At 42.7% G+C, this 16365-nt stretch overlaps 1 protein-coding gene across 20 annotated transcripts in view; it reads left to right on the forward strand.

Annotated features, from left to right (window-relative positions):
• Positions 1–16365, forward strand: part of KIF1A (kinesin family member 1A) — a 131182-nt gene that overhangs the window by 75207 nt on the left and 39610 nt on the right. For 11 of the 20 annotated variants that reach the window (XM_077349233.1, XM_077349234.1, XM_077349235.1 and 8 more), the window contains 8 exons: positions 1707–1885; positions 3512–3649; positions 9644–9762; positions 11686–11771; positions 12393–12531; positions 13075–13243; positions 15313–15403; positions 16061–16179. In XM_077349233.1, the coding sequence (XP_077205348.1) occupies positions 1707–1885; positions 3512–3649; positions 9644–9762; positions 11686–11771; positions 12393–12531; positions 13075–13243; positions 15313–15403; positions 16061–16179 (1040 nt within the window). Of the gene's footprint in view, positions 1–1706; positions 1886–3511; positions 3650–4799; positions 5049–9643; positions 9763–11685; positions 11772–12392; positions 12532–13074; positions 13244–15312; positions 15404–16060; positions 16180–16365 lie in introns of all 20 variants that reach the window. The other 9 variants (XM_077349223.1, XM_077349225.1, XM_077349228.1 and 6 more) reach the window with 1 other exon arrangement.

Here is a 16365-nt window from a genome sequence, read left to right on the forward strand (position 1 = left end):
GGTGCCTGCGCTGCCGGTGGTAGCAAGCGTTTGGTGTAGTGGTTAGGAGAGCCAGTTTGGTGTAGTGGTTAGGAGTGCGGACTTCTAATCTGGCATGCCGGGTTCGATTCTGCGCTCCCCCACATGCAACCAGCTGTGTGACCTTGGGCTCGCCACGGCACTGATAAAGCTGTTCTGACCAAGCAGTAATATCAGGGCTCTCTCAGCCTCACCTACCCCACAGGGTGTCTGTTGTGGGGAGAGGAATGGGAAGGCGACTGTAAGCCGCTTTGAGCCTCCTTCGGGTAGGGAAAAGCAGCATATAAGAACCAACTCTTCTTCTTCTTCTTCTTCTTCTTCTTCTTCTTCTTCTCGGTGATTTTCCCCGAAGCGCTGCTGCCGCCAACGCGGGCATTATGGCCTGTGCATAATGGGCCTATGAGGGGATTTGATGCTGAATTTGCTGAACTGGGAATTTGATGCTGGTTCTTACATTCCATGGTTATCAATTATACTTATATTACACATTCAGTGTTAGAATATGCATTTAGAAGGGGAAAAGAGGAAGACAGCACTATGTAATGGGGAGGGGGAACGCGGATATGTTTATGGTCCAAGTCAGTTCAGACATAACAATTAAACCATGATTTATTTTAATTATTGTTACTGAAACTAGAATTCAGCTAGCAAAAGTTGAGTTGAGCTGCATTGCTGTTTCTCTGTTTTCTGCCAAATACCCTGTTGCTAACCTACTGTGTTTAGAATCAGGTGAAAAAGGCGTAGGGTTGGTTAACTCAGCTTATCTCCAAGGGCAAGGCAGCAGGGAGCCTGAAATGGGGGTGCATGCAAAGTAACAGCACTGTTGCTTCCTTTCCATTCATCCAGCCCTCTCCTGAGCCTGTTATTTCTATGCAATAAAAGGAAACAGGGTGTTGTTGTGTATGTGTGTAATCAATTTGTTGTTGGAACACAGGGAATCAGGATAGCATGGACAACACACTTGTGTTGCTTCCTTTTCCTTTAGGGATGCACAGAAGTAGCTAGCTGTGCTGCTGTGTTGATAAGAGACTGGTGGGAGTGGAGGGAGGAGTCTGTTGCCAGGCAGAGCTGGGAGCAGGGAGATGATTGGTGATGGCAGGAGCTGGCAGAAGACAAGAGTGGTGGTTTAATTTTTGAGCTGCACTTGCTAGGCAATTCTGTAAGTGAGTGGCTGCAGAGAAGAAGAATTGGTCTTTATACCCCACTGTCCTCTACTCCAAAGAGTCTCAAAGCAGCTTCAATTGCAGCCTATCTTCAACAAGATCAAAAAAATCTCTCTGGTTCTGGATGACCATCCCATTCCACATTACTGTTTGATCTGATGAAGATATCTCATATTACCAAACCGGCATAGCATTATTGGAATTAAAACAGCTAGAGTTATTTAAATGGCCTAGTATTTACCTCCTTTACAATTTGATGCGGAGAAGAGCGAAGAAGCACAACACTATCATTCAAACCACGCATTTGCATTGGTAAAAGGTCCTTTTGCAAATACTGAGAGTCTTTTAAAAATACTCTGCATAAGAAATGCTATGACTGAAGATCAGCCAAATGCAGTTGTTACTAACCTGGCTCAAAAAGTGAATTTTCATGACTGTTATTTGCTTTATGATGTCCCTATGATCATAGCTGCAGTGGAAGACCTTTGCCATGAATCAGTCTTAATCATGGTTGTTCACTTCCAGGTTCAATTTCAGTTCGTGCTTCTCACAGACACTCTGTACTCCCCTCTGCCTCCGGACTTGCTGCCTCCCGATGCTGCCAAAGACCGTGAGAAACGTCCTTTCCCAAGGACCATTGTGGCTGTAGAGGTGCAGGATCAGAAGAATGGAGCCACCCATTACTGGACACTGGAGAAGCTCAGGTAAACAGTGATATTTTAAGAGTACTGCAGCACCTGGCTAAAAGCATTTTTAACTTTACCTTGACCGAAGTCATGACTGTTCTGATATAGACTTATTGCCAAAGAGGGATGGAACCTGCAGTGTTATTTGAGAGGCTGTTTAATGGCTGCTTAAGTGTTTGGTGACTTGAAAAAGCAGGTATGGATTTATATTTTATAGACTTGGTTAGCAGGATTGCAAAAACAGTTATGTGCATAGCATTCGGAATATGCTAATGCCCTCCCCAATAGCTGGTGTTGTCTACAGCAAAATCAAAACAGAGTTTTTACACTATGTTTCCATGGGCCAGGATGGCCTCCCTAGTTATCCACATTGGTGTTTAATCCCAGGCAGATATCTCACATGATCATGTGGGCCTATGCTAAAGCTAGGCTGAGCCTTGGCATGCCACTGATGTTTCCATGTTTCGCTGAGCAGAAGAACAGGCTGGAATCTAGCTCCTGCACATGTCAGAGCAATCGAATGAATACTTTCTGTGTGCTTGCTGAACGAAAGGCACCTGTGCTTGTGAGAATAGCTGCAAATCTGTAAAACAAGTTCAGTGCTGTAACTAGGCATGTGCGCACACACAAAAATTGTACTGTTTCAGATTTGACCCGAAACAATTTAGGTTGAATCCAGATCACACAAATATCCCTTTGCATGAATACCTGCATCAATTAGGCCAAATCCAAAAAAGCGAAGGGGTATTCACATAATTTGGATTCAATCCAAATCATTTTGGGCTGAATCCAAAATGGTATGAATTGATTTGGCCGAATCTGAGAAGTTTTGGGGCTTTGTATGCATTCTGCTCCCCCTTCCCAGGCAGCAGAGAATGTCTGCGCGGCCTGAGAAGGGGGGTGGGAAAGAGAGCACCTGTCAAGCAGCTGAAAATGACAGGCACCTTTGGGCAGGGATTTAAAGTGAGCGGGCAGCGCACCAGTTACAATTAGCTGTCCTGTATGCCACTTTCCCTTTAAATCCTCCCCTAACTTTTGCAGGCAGCTTTGTAGAAAGCTGTGTTAACATGGTGACAGGCAAAGCTGCCTGCAAAGGTCGGGGGAGCATTTAAAGTAAAAGTATTGTGTCAAACAGCCGATAATGTCAGGTGTGCTCCCACGCCCTTTAAATCCCTCTGCAAAGGAAGTGGCATGCCTGTCATCATCAGCTGCTTGGTGGGTGCTCTCTCCTCACCACCTTCTAAGGCACTTTCTGAGAAAGTGTTTGTGTGGGGCAATGCATTTAAATAGGCCGAATCTTGGTCGAATTGCGAATTTCAGGGAATCAGTGTTTCGGCTCAGATCTGAAAAGTTCCTGAATCAGCATTGATTTGGGTACTTTTTGGATTATCCAAACCAAATTTTGGATTATCCAAACCATGCCTAACTGTAAGTTCTGAACAAATAGCCTTCATTATTTGGGGGGTTCTTCTTTAACCAAGGGATGGAGGAGATTTCTCCTTTAATTAGTATATCCTTAGAGAGCAGACCATCAGCCTCTGATGGCATGCATGTAAGACAGTGATGTGGATGCAAGTACGTTGAAAATAATTATTCAAAGCCACTGTTTTGTGTATTGACTTTTCCTCCTCTCCGCAACTGCAGACAGAGGTTGGACCTGATGCGAGAGATGTATGACCGGGCGGCTGAAGTGCCTTCTAGTGTTATAGAAGACTGTGATAATGTGGTGACAGGCGGAGACCCCTTTTATGACCGCTTCCCTTGGTTCAGGCTGGTTGGCAGGTGAGAGCTTTGATCTGCCTTCATCTAAATATCATTCTAAGCCAGACCAACACAAAAGGAAGGAAATCCTGCAGGGAAGGAAAATCAAAGCAACTGGTTCCATGCAGGGAACTGCTGCTTCCTCACTGGAGCAGAGATTTCTGTGAACTGGAGGAATGGATCATATATCAAGGCAATTATTTGTAAGGAGCATTTTTTGAACTCCACATTTATATATTTGAGCAGACAGACTTCTATTTACATCACTGCAAAGGCCTTCTTACCTGCAGACTGACATATGCATGGGCCTTTTTTGCCTTGTGTCCAGTTACATGGTAGTCAAAGTCTCTTGTAAACACTGCCTTCAATGGCTGGAATTTCCTACAGCAAAGTCAAAAGAGACTTAGCCTATAATTAGCCTATAATTTCTCTGACCCAGGAGGCCTATCATAGTCCACATTGATTGGCTTCTACAAACCTGTAAGCCTATAAGCTGGACTACCTCTTGTAGCCTTGACATCTTGTATCACTAGGACCCGTTTACCAACAGATGCTATGGGATTCTGACCAGTAGTCCTTACCAGCATGTTAATATCTTAGTTGGTTTGGAGTCAGAAAAACCAATTTTTTTCCAGAATAGGTTATGATTAAAAAACTCTGATGAAGGATTTGTACATTTTGTGTGTGTATGTGTGTGTGACTTGAAGTGTAAATATCTGCCTATATACTGCCTAGTGTATAATGTGTGTTCTCATGTGCTTCCCATGCATCTATTGGAAAAATGTGATGTCATCAGCTGGGAACTGTTGGAGGGCAGGGTGATGGATAAGCCATGAATTTTAACATGTTTGGATGTAGCTGAAATAGGACTCATTGTCAAGATTTACATTGGGGTGATGCTAGTGGACCAGAAGAACCTTACTTTACCTGATTATTCCCATGATAACCTTTGGGAGATCCCCATTGAGTGTACTGGATCTTCTCTGTTCACAACTGATGGCATTGGTGCCTCCTCTGTTAGACGTGTCTAGTTCGGAAGGTTTTGTCCCTTCCTCTCCTTATTAACATTGCTGCTTGGTATAACAGGAAAGGCAAAGCAAGCCTAGTCTCTCTGTGTGTGTTTGGAATAGCTGGTGTTAACCTGTCTCCTATCTTGTTGTACTAACCTTAGTTCAGATATCTCTGGCTGCAACAGCTCTCCTATTTTCAACACATGCATGAGCGAGCGCATGGCTGATCTCACCCCCTCCCCCACCTTCTCGAACCCTGACTCCGACATCACCGAGCCTGCTGACGAGCAGCACATGGGGAAGGAGGAGGAGGAGGAGGACCTGGAGGAAGACATCTTTCCGGAGTACCCACTGTATGATGGCCGGGATCCATTTTACGACCGCTCCCCCCTGTTCAGTTTAGTAGGAAGGTTGGTGAGGTCTTAGGAGAGCATGCTGGGAAGGAACTAGCTCTTTCGCATAAGAGACCTGCTTTCTGACACTTTTCCCACGTAAAGGAAGGCATGGAGGGACAGATGAATCCTAGGAGCACAAAAAATGGGTGTGTGACCACATCCAAGGAGGGATGAGCTAATAGTGAAACAGCTGGCAGTAAGGAAAACATGAAATATTATTTCTAGAGAGACAACCACTTATAAATGGATGTCAGCAGAACCAAAGTTTCTGCAGTTACAAGGTTTCTGTACTAAGCACAGACTCCTTTAAATAAATACAGCTTATAGTGTCTCAGAACCAAGAGGGTTTATAGTTCCAGCATTCTGTCATGTTTGTTGAGATTTCCACTAAAGCTAGTGGTTGCTTTTTGAGGCCACATAGTTCATGAAGATAGAGCACATTACAGTTGCTTCTTAAAAAGGAGACGAGGAAGCAAAATATCACAGGCAAGACTGATGGTGTGTTCTACAAGTAGGAAGTAAATCCAATCAGGGAGAAATAGAGCAAACATGTCTTGCTTACGTAACAAACAGTGCAAGACTGGCATTTTGGGTATTCCATGTAGCATTGGTGGAGAATTAGTTAGTTTTGCAAATATGAACTCCAGGATTGAGAAGCCACTTACAATATTCTTTCAGCATCAGTTCTGCTTATTGTCCTGCCTGATAAAGGAAGGGGGATATTTCTGCCACACTGTAGTTCAACGGAGACCCTCACTAGAGATAAATTATTCCAGGGATGTAAATCTGGCCAGTCCCCATTTCCATATATGGCAGTTAAAGGCTTTCTCCTTGCTTTTCTGAGACTGAAAATTGGTTTAGCAAGTGATAAATTGGGAACATACTCCCCAGTCATTACCCTTATGTACAAAAGCAGTTCCTGGCAATGCCTATATACTCTAATGAGGCACTGTCCTGCTGGCTGCTCTTTGCTAGAGGCTTGACTTCATTCTGCTTAAAGGTAAAGGTAAAGGTATCCCCTGTGCAAGCACCGAGTCATGTCTGACCCTTGGGGTGACGCCCTCTAGCGTTTTCTTGGCAGACTCAATACGGGGTGGTTTGCCAGTGCCTTCCCCAGTCATTACCGTTTACCCCCCAGCAAGCTGGGTACTCGTTTTACCGACCTCGGAGGGATGGAAAGCTGAGTCAACCTTGAGCCGGCTGCTGGGATTGAACTCCCAGCCTCATGGATAAAGCTTTCAGATGGCTGCCTTACCACTCTGCGCCACAAGAGGCTCTTCATTCTGCTTAGGCAGGACCAAATATTTATTGCCTTATAACCCTCTGTCCTTCACAGGACCAAATACAAGAACTTGTAGCTCAGAAGCTGCTAATACCAGGTTTAATTTTATTCTCAGTGAATTTCTCCCCCTGCTGTTCAGGGAAGGTTATGTTATCCATGTTACGACTGCTCCCCCCTGTTTCGTTTAGTGGGGAGGTTGGTGAGGTCTTAGGAGGCAGGATTCAGGAAAATGGGAGCAGGAGAGGGAGGAAAAGGGCTTAGAGAGGCCAGTGAGGGAGATGGGGGAAGAGTCCTGCAGTCTCAGACCGAAAGAGCTGGCTTCTTCCTTTTTTTTTCTCCTTTTGGGGGATTTGAGACTTCAAAACAGGCCAAACTACCAAATAGCTCAATGAGGAAACACCCTCTCCCCCAGTCCTATGAACTGTTCTTGGGGGTCTTTTGAGTCACACAAAATTGACTCCCCCATGCAGCAGCTGTGCCGTTCACATTTCTCGTGAAGTGTGCTTTGATTGGATCCTTGTCTTTAATTTTTTTCTTTTTCCTTTTTTATTTTTTTAGCTGCTGGCTCTATCTCCAAAGCTTTAGCAAAATTGGGGGTTATTTCACTTTTGTCTTCCTTTTGAAAGGCTTTTCTTTGGTCTGAGCATGCCGTCTTTGCACCTCACCAATCTTGTGGTTAGTGCCTCTTTCCTACTCTGTTCTTTTAATGATACATGGCCTCTTTCTGCAATCCCTTCTCCAGTCCTTAATTTCATTGTCCTCCATTCCCTAAATTTTCCCCTCTCCCTTCTTACTACTTCTGTCTCTCAGTCTCTCCAGCTCTCAAACAATTCTTTCTTCAGTCTTTTGGATTTCAGCCTGTTTCATAATGTGTTGAGTGTCATTGGAATGGAACACTAACCATTTATATCCTTCTCCCAGGCCTCCTGTTAGGTCTCCAATACATGATATGTCCAACGTGTGGCAGGTAACCAGTGCCTGACCAGACTCTCAGTCAGCTGTATATCACCTTCAATAGCTGTTGTACACTCAGCGATGTGAGATGGGGGGGGGGAGGAGCTTCCCGTTTCCCTTCTGCCCTGTTTTGGCTCCAATGACCTAGACTATGGGTGAGAAGGAGCGAGAGTGGAAAATAAAAGGGGAGACAAATAGAATTACAATGCAAGGGAGGGGAGAGAGAAGCGAAGGCATACCTTGGAGGTAGAGACTCACAATGAGGGTGGGACACAATTGGAATCCCTGGCATGATAATGCAACTTTAACATGCCAGCAGGAATGCTCAAACGTTCACCCAAGATTCTGTAGTTTAGTCATAGAGTTTCAGTCAACTGATAGAGCTTCCCCAATGTGATGATGTCACTTCTGGGTTCTTTAATCACATTGGGGACACTGATCATGCTCCCCATTTTTGTCTGCCAGTTTCCTCCCACTGCCCAGCTGAGTGTCAGCAAGCTATACTGGTGGGAGTAGATTGTTGGGAGACTTCCAACAGGAATTTGACTTGTACCTGTACCCCCAGTGAACTTGTTTGGCATAAGATTCTAAAAGCGGATTGGATAGATGAATGGAGATGGACAGGCTCATGCCTGATCTCCTCCTTTAGGGTATGATGGCCAAATAGAACCACTATGTTCAGAGGCACTGTACTCCTGAATGTAAGTTCTGGGAGGCAACTGTGTGGGTAGTTATTTTCTTTATTTCCTCCTCATGGGTTTCCCTGGCTGGCTATCTTAGAAACAGGACAGTGGATTAGAGAGACCTCTAGTAATTCATGAAGCCTCTTGTATTGGTATGAAAAGTACAGAGCATGTTTTTAGAGGGTACCTTCATATTTTTAGAGGGATTTAAAATATATTTCAGTGATCCCATTTCTTTCTCTGCACTTTTATGTATACTACTGAGTTGTTAAAGTGTGTGATAAGAAAGGACACTGTCATTTTCAAAACTGAGGAAAAAGCAGAAATATTTTTCTTCCAGAATTCAGCTCTTGGGCTGAGCTCCGGTGAAATCTTGGCACAAACTGAATAATTAGAACAAACAAATTCTAGCTACATAGCTATGCTGGTCTGTGGTGGCAAAACCATAAGGGAATCTTGTGCCACCATAAGAAATGACAGACATATTGTAGTTTTTGCTTTCATTATTAGACTCTGTTTCATGAGATGCAGTGAATTCTCCATCTGCAGATATAGCCACACACATGGGGAAGAGTTTGCAAGAACAGAAAGCAGGTATAACGCTCATTAAAATGCATGCTATGGAGCTATGATACCACATTATGAATATATGCTACATTTAAAAGACATATATGCAAGGAAAATGGGGGACTTGTACTAATTCTATTACTCCATGTATACCGCCATGAGATGTCACAGTGAGGAGCGGTATATAAATCGAATGAATGAATGAATGCATGAATGAATGAATGAATGAATGAATGAATGAATGAATGAATGAATGAATGAATGAATGAATGAAAGAAAGGGAATAAGCCCCATTGGATAAAATAGAGCTTCTAAGAAGATCTGCTTAGGATTCTTCTTTTTATCTATAAGAAGGCAGGAGAAGAGGGGAAGAGAAAGCTGTAGCAACTTGGATTTCTACAGTAACAAGAGGCCAAATGTTTGGTTTCATTATGATACTTTCTTTGAATCGATCTTAGATTATTTGGTTGAATGGAGGTGTCTGCAGTATATCTTTACGGACGTTTGTTTTCTTCCTTGCATTATGTTTTAATGAGAAAAGATCTCATTTGAAGCAGGCTTGAAATTCAGCTTTCAAACCTTGGAAAGGTATTCTTGAGGAATAATACAACTCTCCCTGTTACTTTCCTCTGCTACCCTCTGGCTTCCCCACCCCATTCTTTCTGTCTCCCTCCTTTGACCCCTGCTCTTTGCTCTCTCTTCTGTCCCGTTTGCCCCACTCAGCAGCAGCAGGCTCTTGGACAAATGACAGCACCCAGGGTACTAGTTGCCTAGTCTCTCATGCTAGAGGTCCTTCTTCTAGTTTCCTTGTTGCAACAGCACAACACCCCCTCCCCTCCCTTCAGCCATGGGAGATGACAGAATGAGAGGTATGCTCGGCTAGCGCTCACTAACCCGCTATGCTTTCGCTTCACTGCTCAGTACAGGAACTCTGCTCTAAGCACGCTGAGTCCCCCTCTCTGTCCGGCTGGCCGTGGCTGCCTTTCTTTAGTTTTGCTTTGCAGCGCCATGTTGTGATGTGAGCGGTGAACTGTGGTCCCAGCTGCTGTCGGCTATGGAGTATGTTTGGAGAAGCACATTCATGAGGCGCAGTGACCACTCTCCTATGTTACTTTTCCTTCCAGAGCCTTTGTGTATCTCAGCAACTTGTTGTATCCTGTGCCTCTGGTCCATCGTGTTGCCATTGTCAGTGAGAAGGGAGAAGTGAAAGGATTCCTGCGTGTGGCTGTTCAGGCTATATCAGGTAAGAGATGAAGTGGAGGAAGGTGATGTGCTGGTCATTCCTCTACAGCAGGCTTTCTCAGTCAGGATTTCATGAAACTCTGAGAAGCTCTTGGAAGGCAGTTTGACCTCCTGGGATGCCTGATGCCTTCCTCTACTTACATTATCACTCCACTTATCACATCAGGACACATAAGATACACCACTACTAAATGACCATGTTTAGGCTATCAGTTTCCGCTTTAGCAACACTCTAGTGAATGATCTCTCTTGCACTCATGTTCTTACTCTGCATTAGTTGCTATCACAGGGGTTGCTCCAAGTGGCATGTAGTGTAGGTATCACAATTGCTATCCAGAATTGCTGTCTAATGTTGGGGCTTCATGCCAGGCATGGGGTAGATTGGAGTGGGGTGTAGCACAACATTTATAAGCACTACCTCATAGGCCATGCCATTGCCCTCCAAGAACTGTAAGCGCTTTAATTGATGTTTTCATTCAATTGGACCAATCCAGAGTGTAAGTTACTTACAAACATGGCCCCTGTATTGATTCTCAATAATATGGGTTTGGTACAGCAGCTGAGCCAGTGCAACAAATGATCCTAGTACAGTTGCATAATGTAACTGGTATGTATGGAGTTTTATTCTCTCAGTGTACAAATCACTGATCTGAATCTTTTTCCTCTACAACCTTGCATCAGCTGGATCCACTCTGATCTAGAGGAACAAATGTATATAATATATATTCTCTGCAATTTTGGATTGTTACAGTTCCAGATTTTATTTCCCATGCTGCTCCAGTTAATACTTCTTGAAAGTGCTTCAAGCAAGCATCATGCTGTCTCACAGCACCTCTCCTCCATCAAACAGCCATAATTTCTCCATAGTAAAAGCTAATTTCAGTCTTTATTTTCTATACCAAGCATGACAAGTGTTGCAATGAAACCTGCCATTGGTATGGGTATCTGAATGGATGTAAGCAGTCTGTGCAAAATGCAGTCTTTTGGCAAAATGCATACTTTCACATTTCCATTGTACTAGAAAAGTACAATAGTACAATTGTATAAGCAGATGCTACAGAATTTCTCTGTCAAACCATAAAGCCATCTGGATTGAATGTGCAATTGCCTTCTGTGCCAAGTTAAATGGCAGGGTAGGGAGTTGGGAGAAAAACCAAGATAGTCTTGGCCAACAGGATGGCAGAGATCTGGGTCCATTCTGCACACATTGGATAATGCACTTTCAATGCACTTCAGAAGTAGATTATCCTGTTCCACACAGGAAAATCCAGCTGCAAAAGCACTTTGAAAGTACATTATCCTATGTGTGCCAAATGGGCCATGGATTAGCAGAATTTCTGTTTCACCTTGGGTCATTTTTTTTTAAGTCCTAATTTTTGATATGCCAAAATTTTGGGAAGTTTTTGTAATTTAAGGGGGCACAGCTTTGGGGTTCTGTAATGTTGAAACCCCCAAACCATGCATTTAAAAAGCAGTTTTCAGGAATATTCATCTCTCTCTCCCTCTATAGTTGTCTTCCACCAGGATAAAGACTTTTTCATTTTGTTTAGCATTTCCTCACTATTATTGGTCCTGCTCATTTTGTTATGTATGTTTGCATATTTAAATGTATTGTTGAATTGTTTGAATATTTTATATACACTCATATTTTCAACTGCTGTTTTCATGTTTTGATGTTTTAATGTTGAAGTGCATTAATGTTTCAGTGTTTGAAACCTTGGGGAATCCTATTTTAGCGGAATAGAAATGTTTTAAATGAAACAAATATCTACATTCAAGGGTGACAGCAAGTCTAAGTAATCTGACAAACTGGTACAACTGGAAAATATCAGACCCTATGAGGCTGTAGATTTGTTTCTCAGCTATTGGGTATGGTGACCTTTTCTTTCCCAGCTATAATTTATCACTGCATTCCTGTTTCCAGCGGATGAAGAAGCACCAGATTATGGTTCAGGTGTCCGACAGTCTGGAACAGCCAAGATTTCCTTTGATGATCAGCATTTTGAGAAGGTATGGAATAAAAGTCAAAGCTGACTGTATCTTATCCCCTGGGCTTGCATTGACCATTCCCAGCTGTTTATAAATTAACCTCTTTGTTATGCAAACTCAGAACTAGAAGAGTGATGCAATGGTGAGGAGGGATTGTTTTCAGTAACACTAAGTGTTCTTTCTACAGTTCTAAGCTTTCCTGAACATTTATTTGGCATCCATGTAGGCCATCTCCAATGCTAAGCAATATATAGCTTTAAATTTGCTGCTGGTTACATGTAACATAGAAATCAGAGTTGGCTGGTTTGTTTTATTTGTATGAAGGGCCAACCAATTATTGAAACATCTGCATCACAAATAGTTGTGTTGGAGAAGAAAGGAGGAAGTGGTGTATTTTTAATTAAAATACAGAATGGGACTACACTGATGCTACAAATCTATATCATTCTTATTCAAAGCTCTGTAGAAGTTCCCCTCTCCATGAATCGTCTGGTGTCATTTTGCAGTTGGATCTTGCCATTGCATTAATATTTACTGATTAAAAAGGAGAAGTGGAAAATATACCACTGAAAGAAGAAACTAATAACGGCATTCATTAAGTGTGTTATTTGTATTCTAACCCTTTTCTTGGATTCCTTATAGTTCCAGTCTGAGTCCTGTCCTGTGGTGGGAATGTCCCGTTCTGGAACCTCTCAGGAGGAGTTGCGCATTGTAGAGGGACAGGGCCAAGTAACAGACATGGGTCCATCAGCAGATGAAGTCAACAACAACACCTGTGCAGGTGAAGTCTCACTGGGGGGGCATAAAGGGGATGGGGAAAAGCTTTGAGCCACTAATGATCTTCCCATGTGGAAAATTGGAAAAATGACTTCATTGGCTGGTTTCTATCTACGTGGTGAGACAGTGGAGCAAATGACTAATGAAACAGTTTTTACTGTGTTTTGGCTCCCCAGTGTATGTAATAGGAAAGGGGCAGCATATCTATGAATAGTCACGAATGACGTTCTATATGATTTTTCTTAGCAGGGCATTGATTTCTATATTAATAAAAGTAATATGAGACTCTGGCCTCAGCACTAAGAAATCTACTACCCCGTTTCTTTTTATCCTTATAACTTTTTTCAGTAAGAATGGTATGATGTGGTAACTCAACTGTGCTTCTCAAAATCCAGTATGAGATTGAGACCTTGGTCTATTCATGGTGTTAGAATGTGCAGTGTTTTCTTCCTCAGTGTGCAGGCCACTGTGCTGTGTAGTACCACCCAGGATATAAAAGATAGTACTTGTACACATTGCTTACACATTTGTGATTATGCTTCTTCAGCCACTCCAGAGGACCTTCTTCTGGACAGTCCAGAAAAATCTGCTATGGATGGGCCTTTAGAGACGGTCTTGGATCACCTGAAGCTGGGTAGCATCTTTACTTTCAGAGTGACTGTCCTGCAGGCATCTAGCATCTCAGCAGAATATGCAGACATCTTCTGCCAGTTTAAGTAAGACAGAATCCTTCATTCTCCTTTACATTTATTCAAGGGCAGAGAATTTCAAGGTGGAAGCATAGGTTGCTTGAGGGACTGTGCTCACTCCTCCTTTTATGGTTCATTGGTCTATCTCATCCTTTCCTGGCTTAACAAAGTTGCAATCTATTAAAATTGTTCTTATATTTAAAGGTATGAAAGCTGTAGTCTGGAATTTAAATTACTTAAATTTTGTATAGGAAGAAAAGTAATCAGGAGCCTTGGTACGCGCTAGAGGAAACTGAATTGGCTCTGTCCTTAGAGAGCATGTGCCTGAACATACATGGTTGTAAGGATCCCTTGCACTGAATCTTCTCATCTTCTATTACCATTTCACTCCTTTTTGTCAGAGTAGCATTTGATTAGCTGCTAATGCAATTTCACATTGTTTTCCAAGTGATAACTGCAGAATGTGCTAGATAAATTTAATGGCTAAGGTGGGACACAGACACAACAAGAAGCACAGATCTCTGTTTATCCATTAAAAGTTTATGTGCTGCCATGATTTTGCTTAGCTGTGCTAAAGGGAATTGGTCTCCCTGCACTGTTAGCCTTTTAAAGGCAAAAAGACATTAAACCCCCATCTTATTTTCTTTTTGAATGACAATAAAAATGATGGAAATGCACTCTCAAAAACAGCACAGGATAAGTAGGGTTAAATCCCCTTCCTGGGCAGAATTTGCACAGAGCTTTTATTTCAATCTCAGGTCGATTCAGTCCCTTCCATCTACACTGAATGCAATTTCCAGTTTGATTTTGGGCAATTTAAATTTTCCATCTGTAACAATCATGATTGATCTGGAGTGACCCTACCTTTCCCCTGCGAAATCCTGGAGTGGATATAACCCTCGATAGTTGAAAAATCGGCATGAGTAAGTGTGCAGCTGTCCGCTTTCCCTGAAATAACTTGTTGCTGCCTCGTGGCTCCCACACTGTAGCAAGGCATTCTGTCCCTGGTTGGCTGGGTGCCAGTTCAAAGAATTCCTAGTTACTGGTTGCAAGGTTTATATTTTCAAGGTTTAAGGTGCTCCAGAATCCACACTAGGGTTGTGCAATGCAGCCGCCAAAGCAGCCGTTCCCACCCGTAGCAGCCAGCACCGCACCATGCCGCGGGGGGGCGGGGGCGTGGGGGCGCCGGTCAATGCACGCACACAGGCGTCAACCGGCGCACTGGTGCCCGTGCCTCCCCCCCTCAGCGCAGTGCTGGCTGCTACGGGTGGGAATGGCTGCTTGGCAGCTGAATCACACAACCCTATCCACACTTCTCGCAGCAGAGATTTGCCTCATTCTGTGAGAGGCTGCTGCTGTCTCTGCTCTTCTTGGCTCCCCCACCCAAACAGCTGCCTCCCCTCAGTCACTCGCTCGCCTGCCCACCCGCCTGCTTGCAGCATCATGCAGATCAGTTTCTGTTTCAAGTGGGGGGGGGGGGAGAACAAAGACTCAGGTTCAAATCCATCTGAATTCAGCAGGATCGAAAGCAGAAAAATAAAAAGCTCCATGTAGATTCAGCCCTGGTCTCAATTATCTTTTACAGACTGCTGGGATTTAATAATCTTTGTTGCATCTCTTTATGCACCAACAGGAGATGGCAAGCAAAAAGCGATTGTTACTTAAAATGAAACTATAAACAGATTGGGACAGGGGGGAGGGGATGGACTTCATAAATTTGTATACATATATTTATTTCAAAAAAATTAAAAGGCCTCCTTTCTCCCAGAAAACTGGGTACTGAGCCTAATTAAGTTTTCTTGTTCTTCCTGATGTTTTAATGTTCATAAATAGTTTTATCATACATTTTGTCTTTTGTGCTGCTTCTGTTTAGTATTTTTTTTATTTGATTAGTTGGAAAGGTGAATTAATTAAGTTTTGTGAATTAATAAATAAAATTAAAAATTCTCCAATGGAAAAATAGTTCCTGCTATATTAGAAACTTATTATGAGCAATATTTTAAACAAATCTTTATACATAATTAAGTTATATAATACACCATAAGACTAGGAATAATAGCTTTAAAAACCATAAGAGAATCTGTATCTTCTTACAGTTTCATCCACCGCCATGATGAGGCCTTCTCTACAGAGCCCTTGAAGAACACGGGACGAGGGCCACCTCTTGGGTTCTACCATGTTCAAAATGTTAGTACAGTTTATGAAGCTGATGCTTTTTGATAACGTCTATGCAGAGCCTGCACCCAGGACAGAAATACCGCCTTGGGAGCTGAGCTTTGTGATAGCAATGGAGGCTGTTAATGATGGTGCCCAATATCAAGAACAATGTTTGCCACTGCTTGATGATTGATTCTATGGCAGGTTTGAGATTTGGACTCTTGTAAGACCACATTGCCTTCTACTAGATGCAGTTGACTGTGCACACTTCGACCCAGACATGTTTAAGGCTTCTTCTAGGACTTTAGAAAGAGAAAGAGGCTTGTTTTAAGACCTGTGATAATAAAGGCATGTTGCCTTGGTTTCTGGTGAACTGGGATGGAATGTGTGAAGAACTCCAGGGAAAGAGGGGAAAATGAGTCTGTTTGGTATAAGACTATTATTAATCAATTAATAGAAGTTGCTAATAAATGTGCTTATTTATTAACAGTTCAGCAATAATTCTTTCTAAATTTAACATCCTAATAAAGGTCACATATTCAAAGTTAAGCATTTGGTTTTCCTAGTGCAGAACTTAAGTGGACAGTAAGTTGTGTATGACTTGTTCTAGCAAACTTTGATTAATGAGTCAATGTTTCAACTTACATTTCATTAAGTGTTCCCATCCCCTTCTGTCTTCTCATTCAGATTGCAGTGGAGGTGACTAAATCTTTTATTGAGTACATTAAGAGCCAGCCAATTGTCTTTGAAGTATTTGGACACTACCAACAGCATCCTTTCCCCCCTCTCTGCAAGGATGTCCTCAGGTGTGTATCATCTGCATATGACAAGTGATACTCAAACAGAATTGCTTTTCTCACTGGTTCTAGTTTAGCTAAATGTAACTTAGGTAATGGACATATAATGCTTTTACGTTGGTAAAGTTATACAGGTCTTGGCCTAGGCAAACCTGTGAGCCTGATGTAAACCAGTCAGGTGGCCGGTCAGGACTA

The sequence above is a fragment of the Paroedura picta genome, chromosome 8 (genome assembly GCF_049243985.1).
Source record: "Paroedura picta isolate Pp20150507F chromosome 8, Ppicta_v3.0, whole genome shotgun sequence".
Taxonomy (NCBI): Eukaryota; Metazoa; Chordata; class Lepidosauria; order Squamata; family Gekkonidae; genus Paroedura; species Paroedura picta.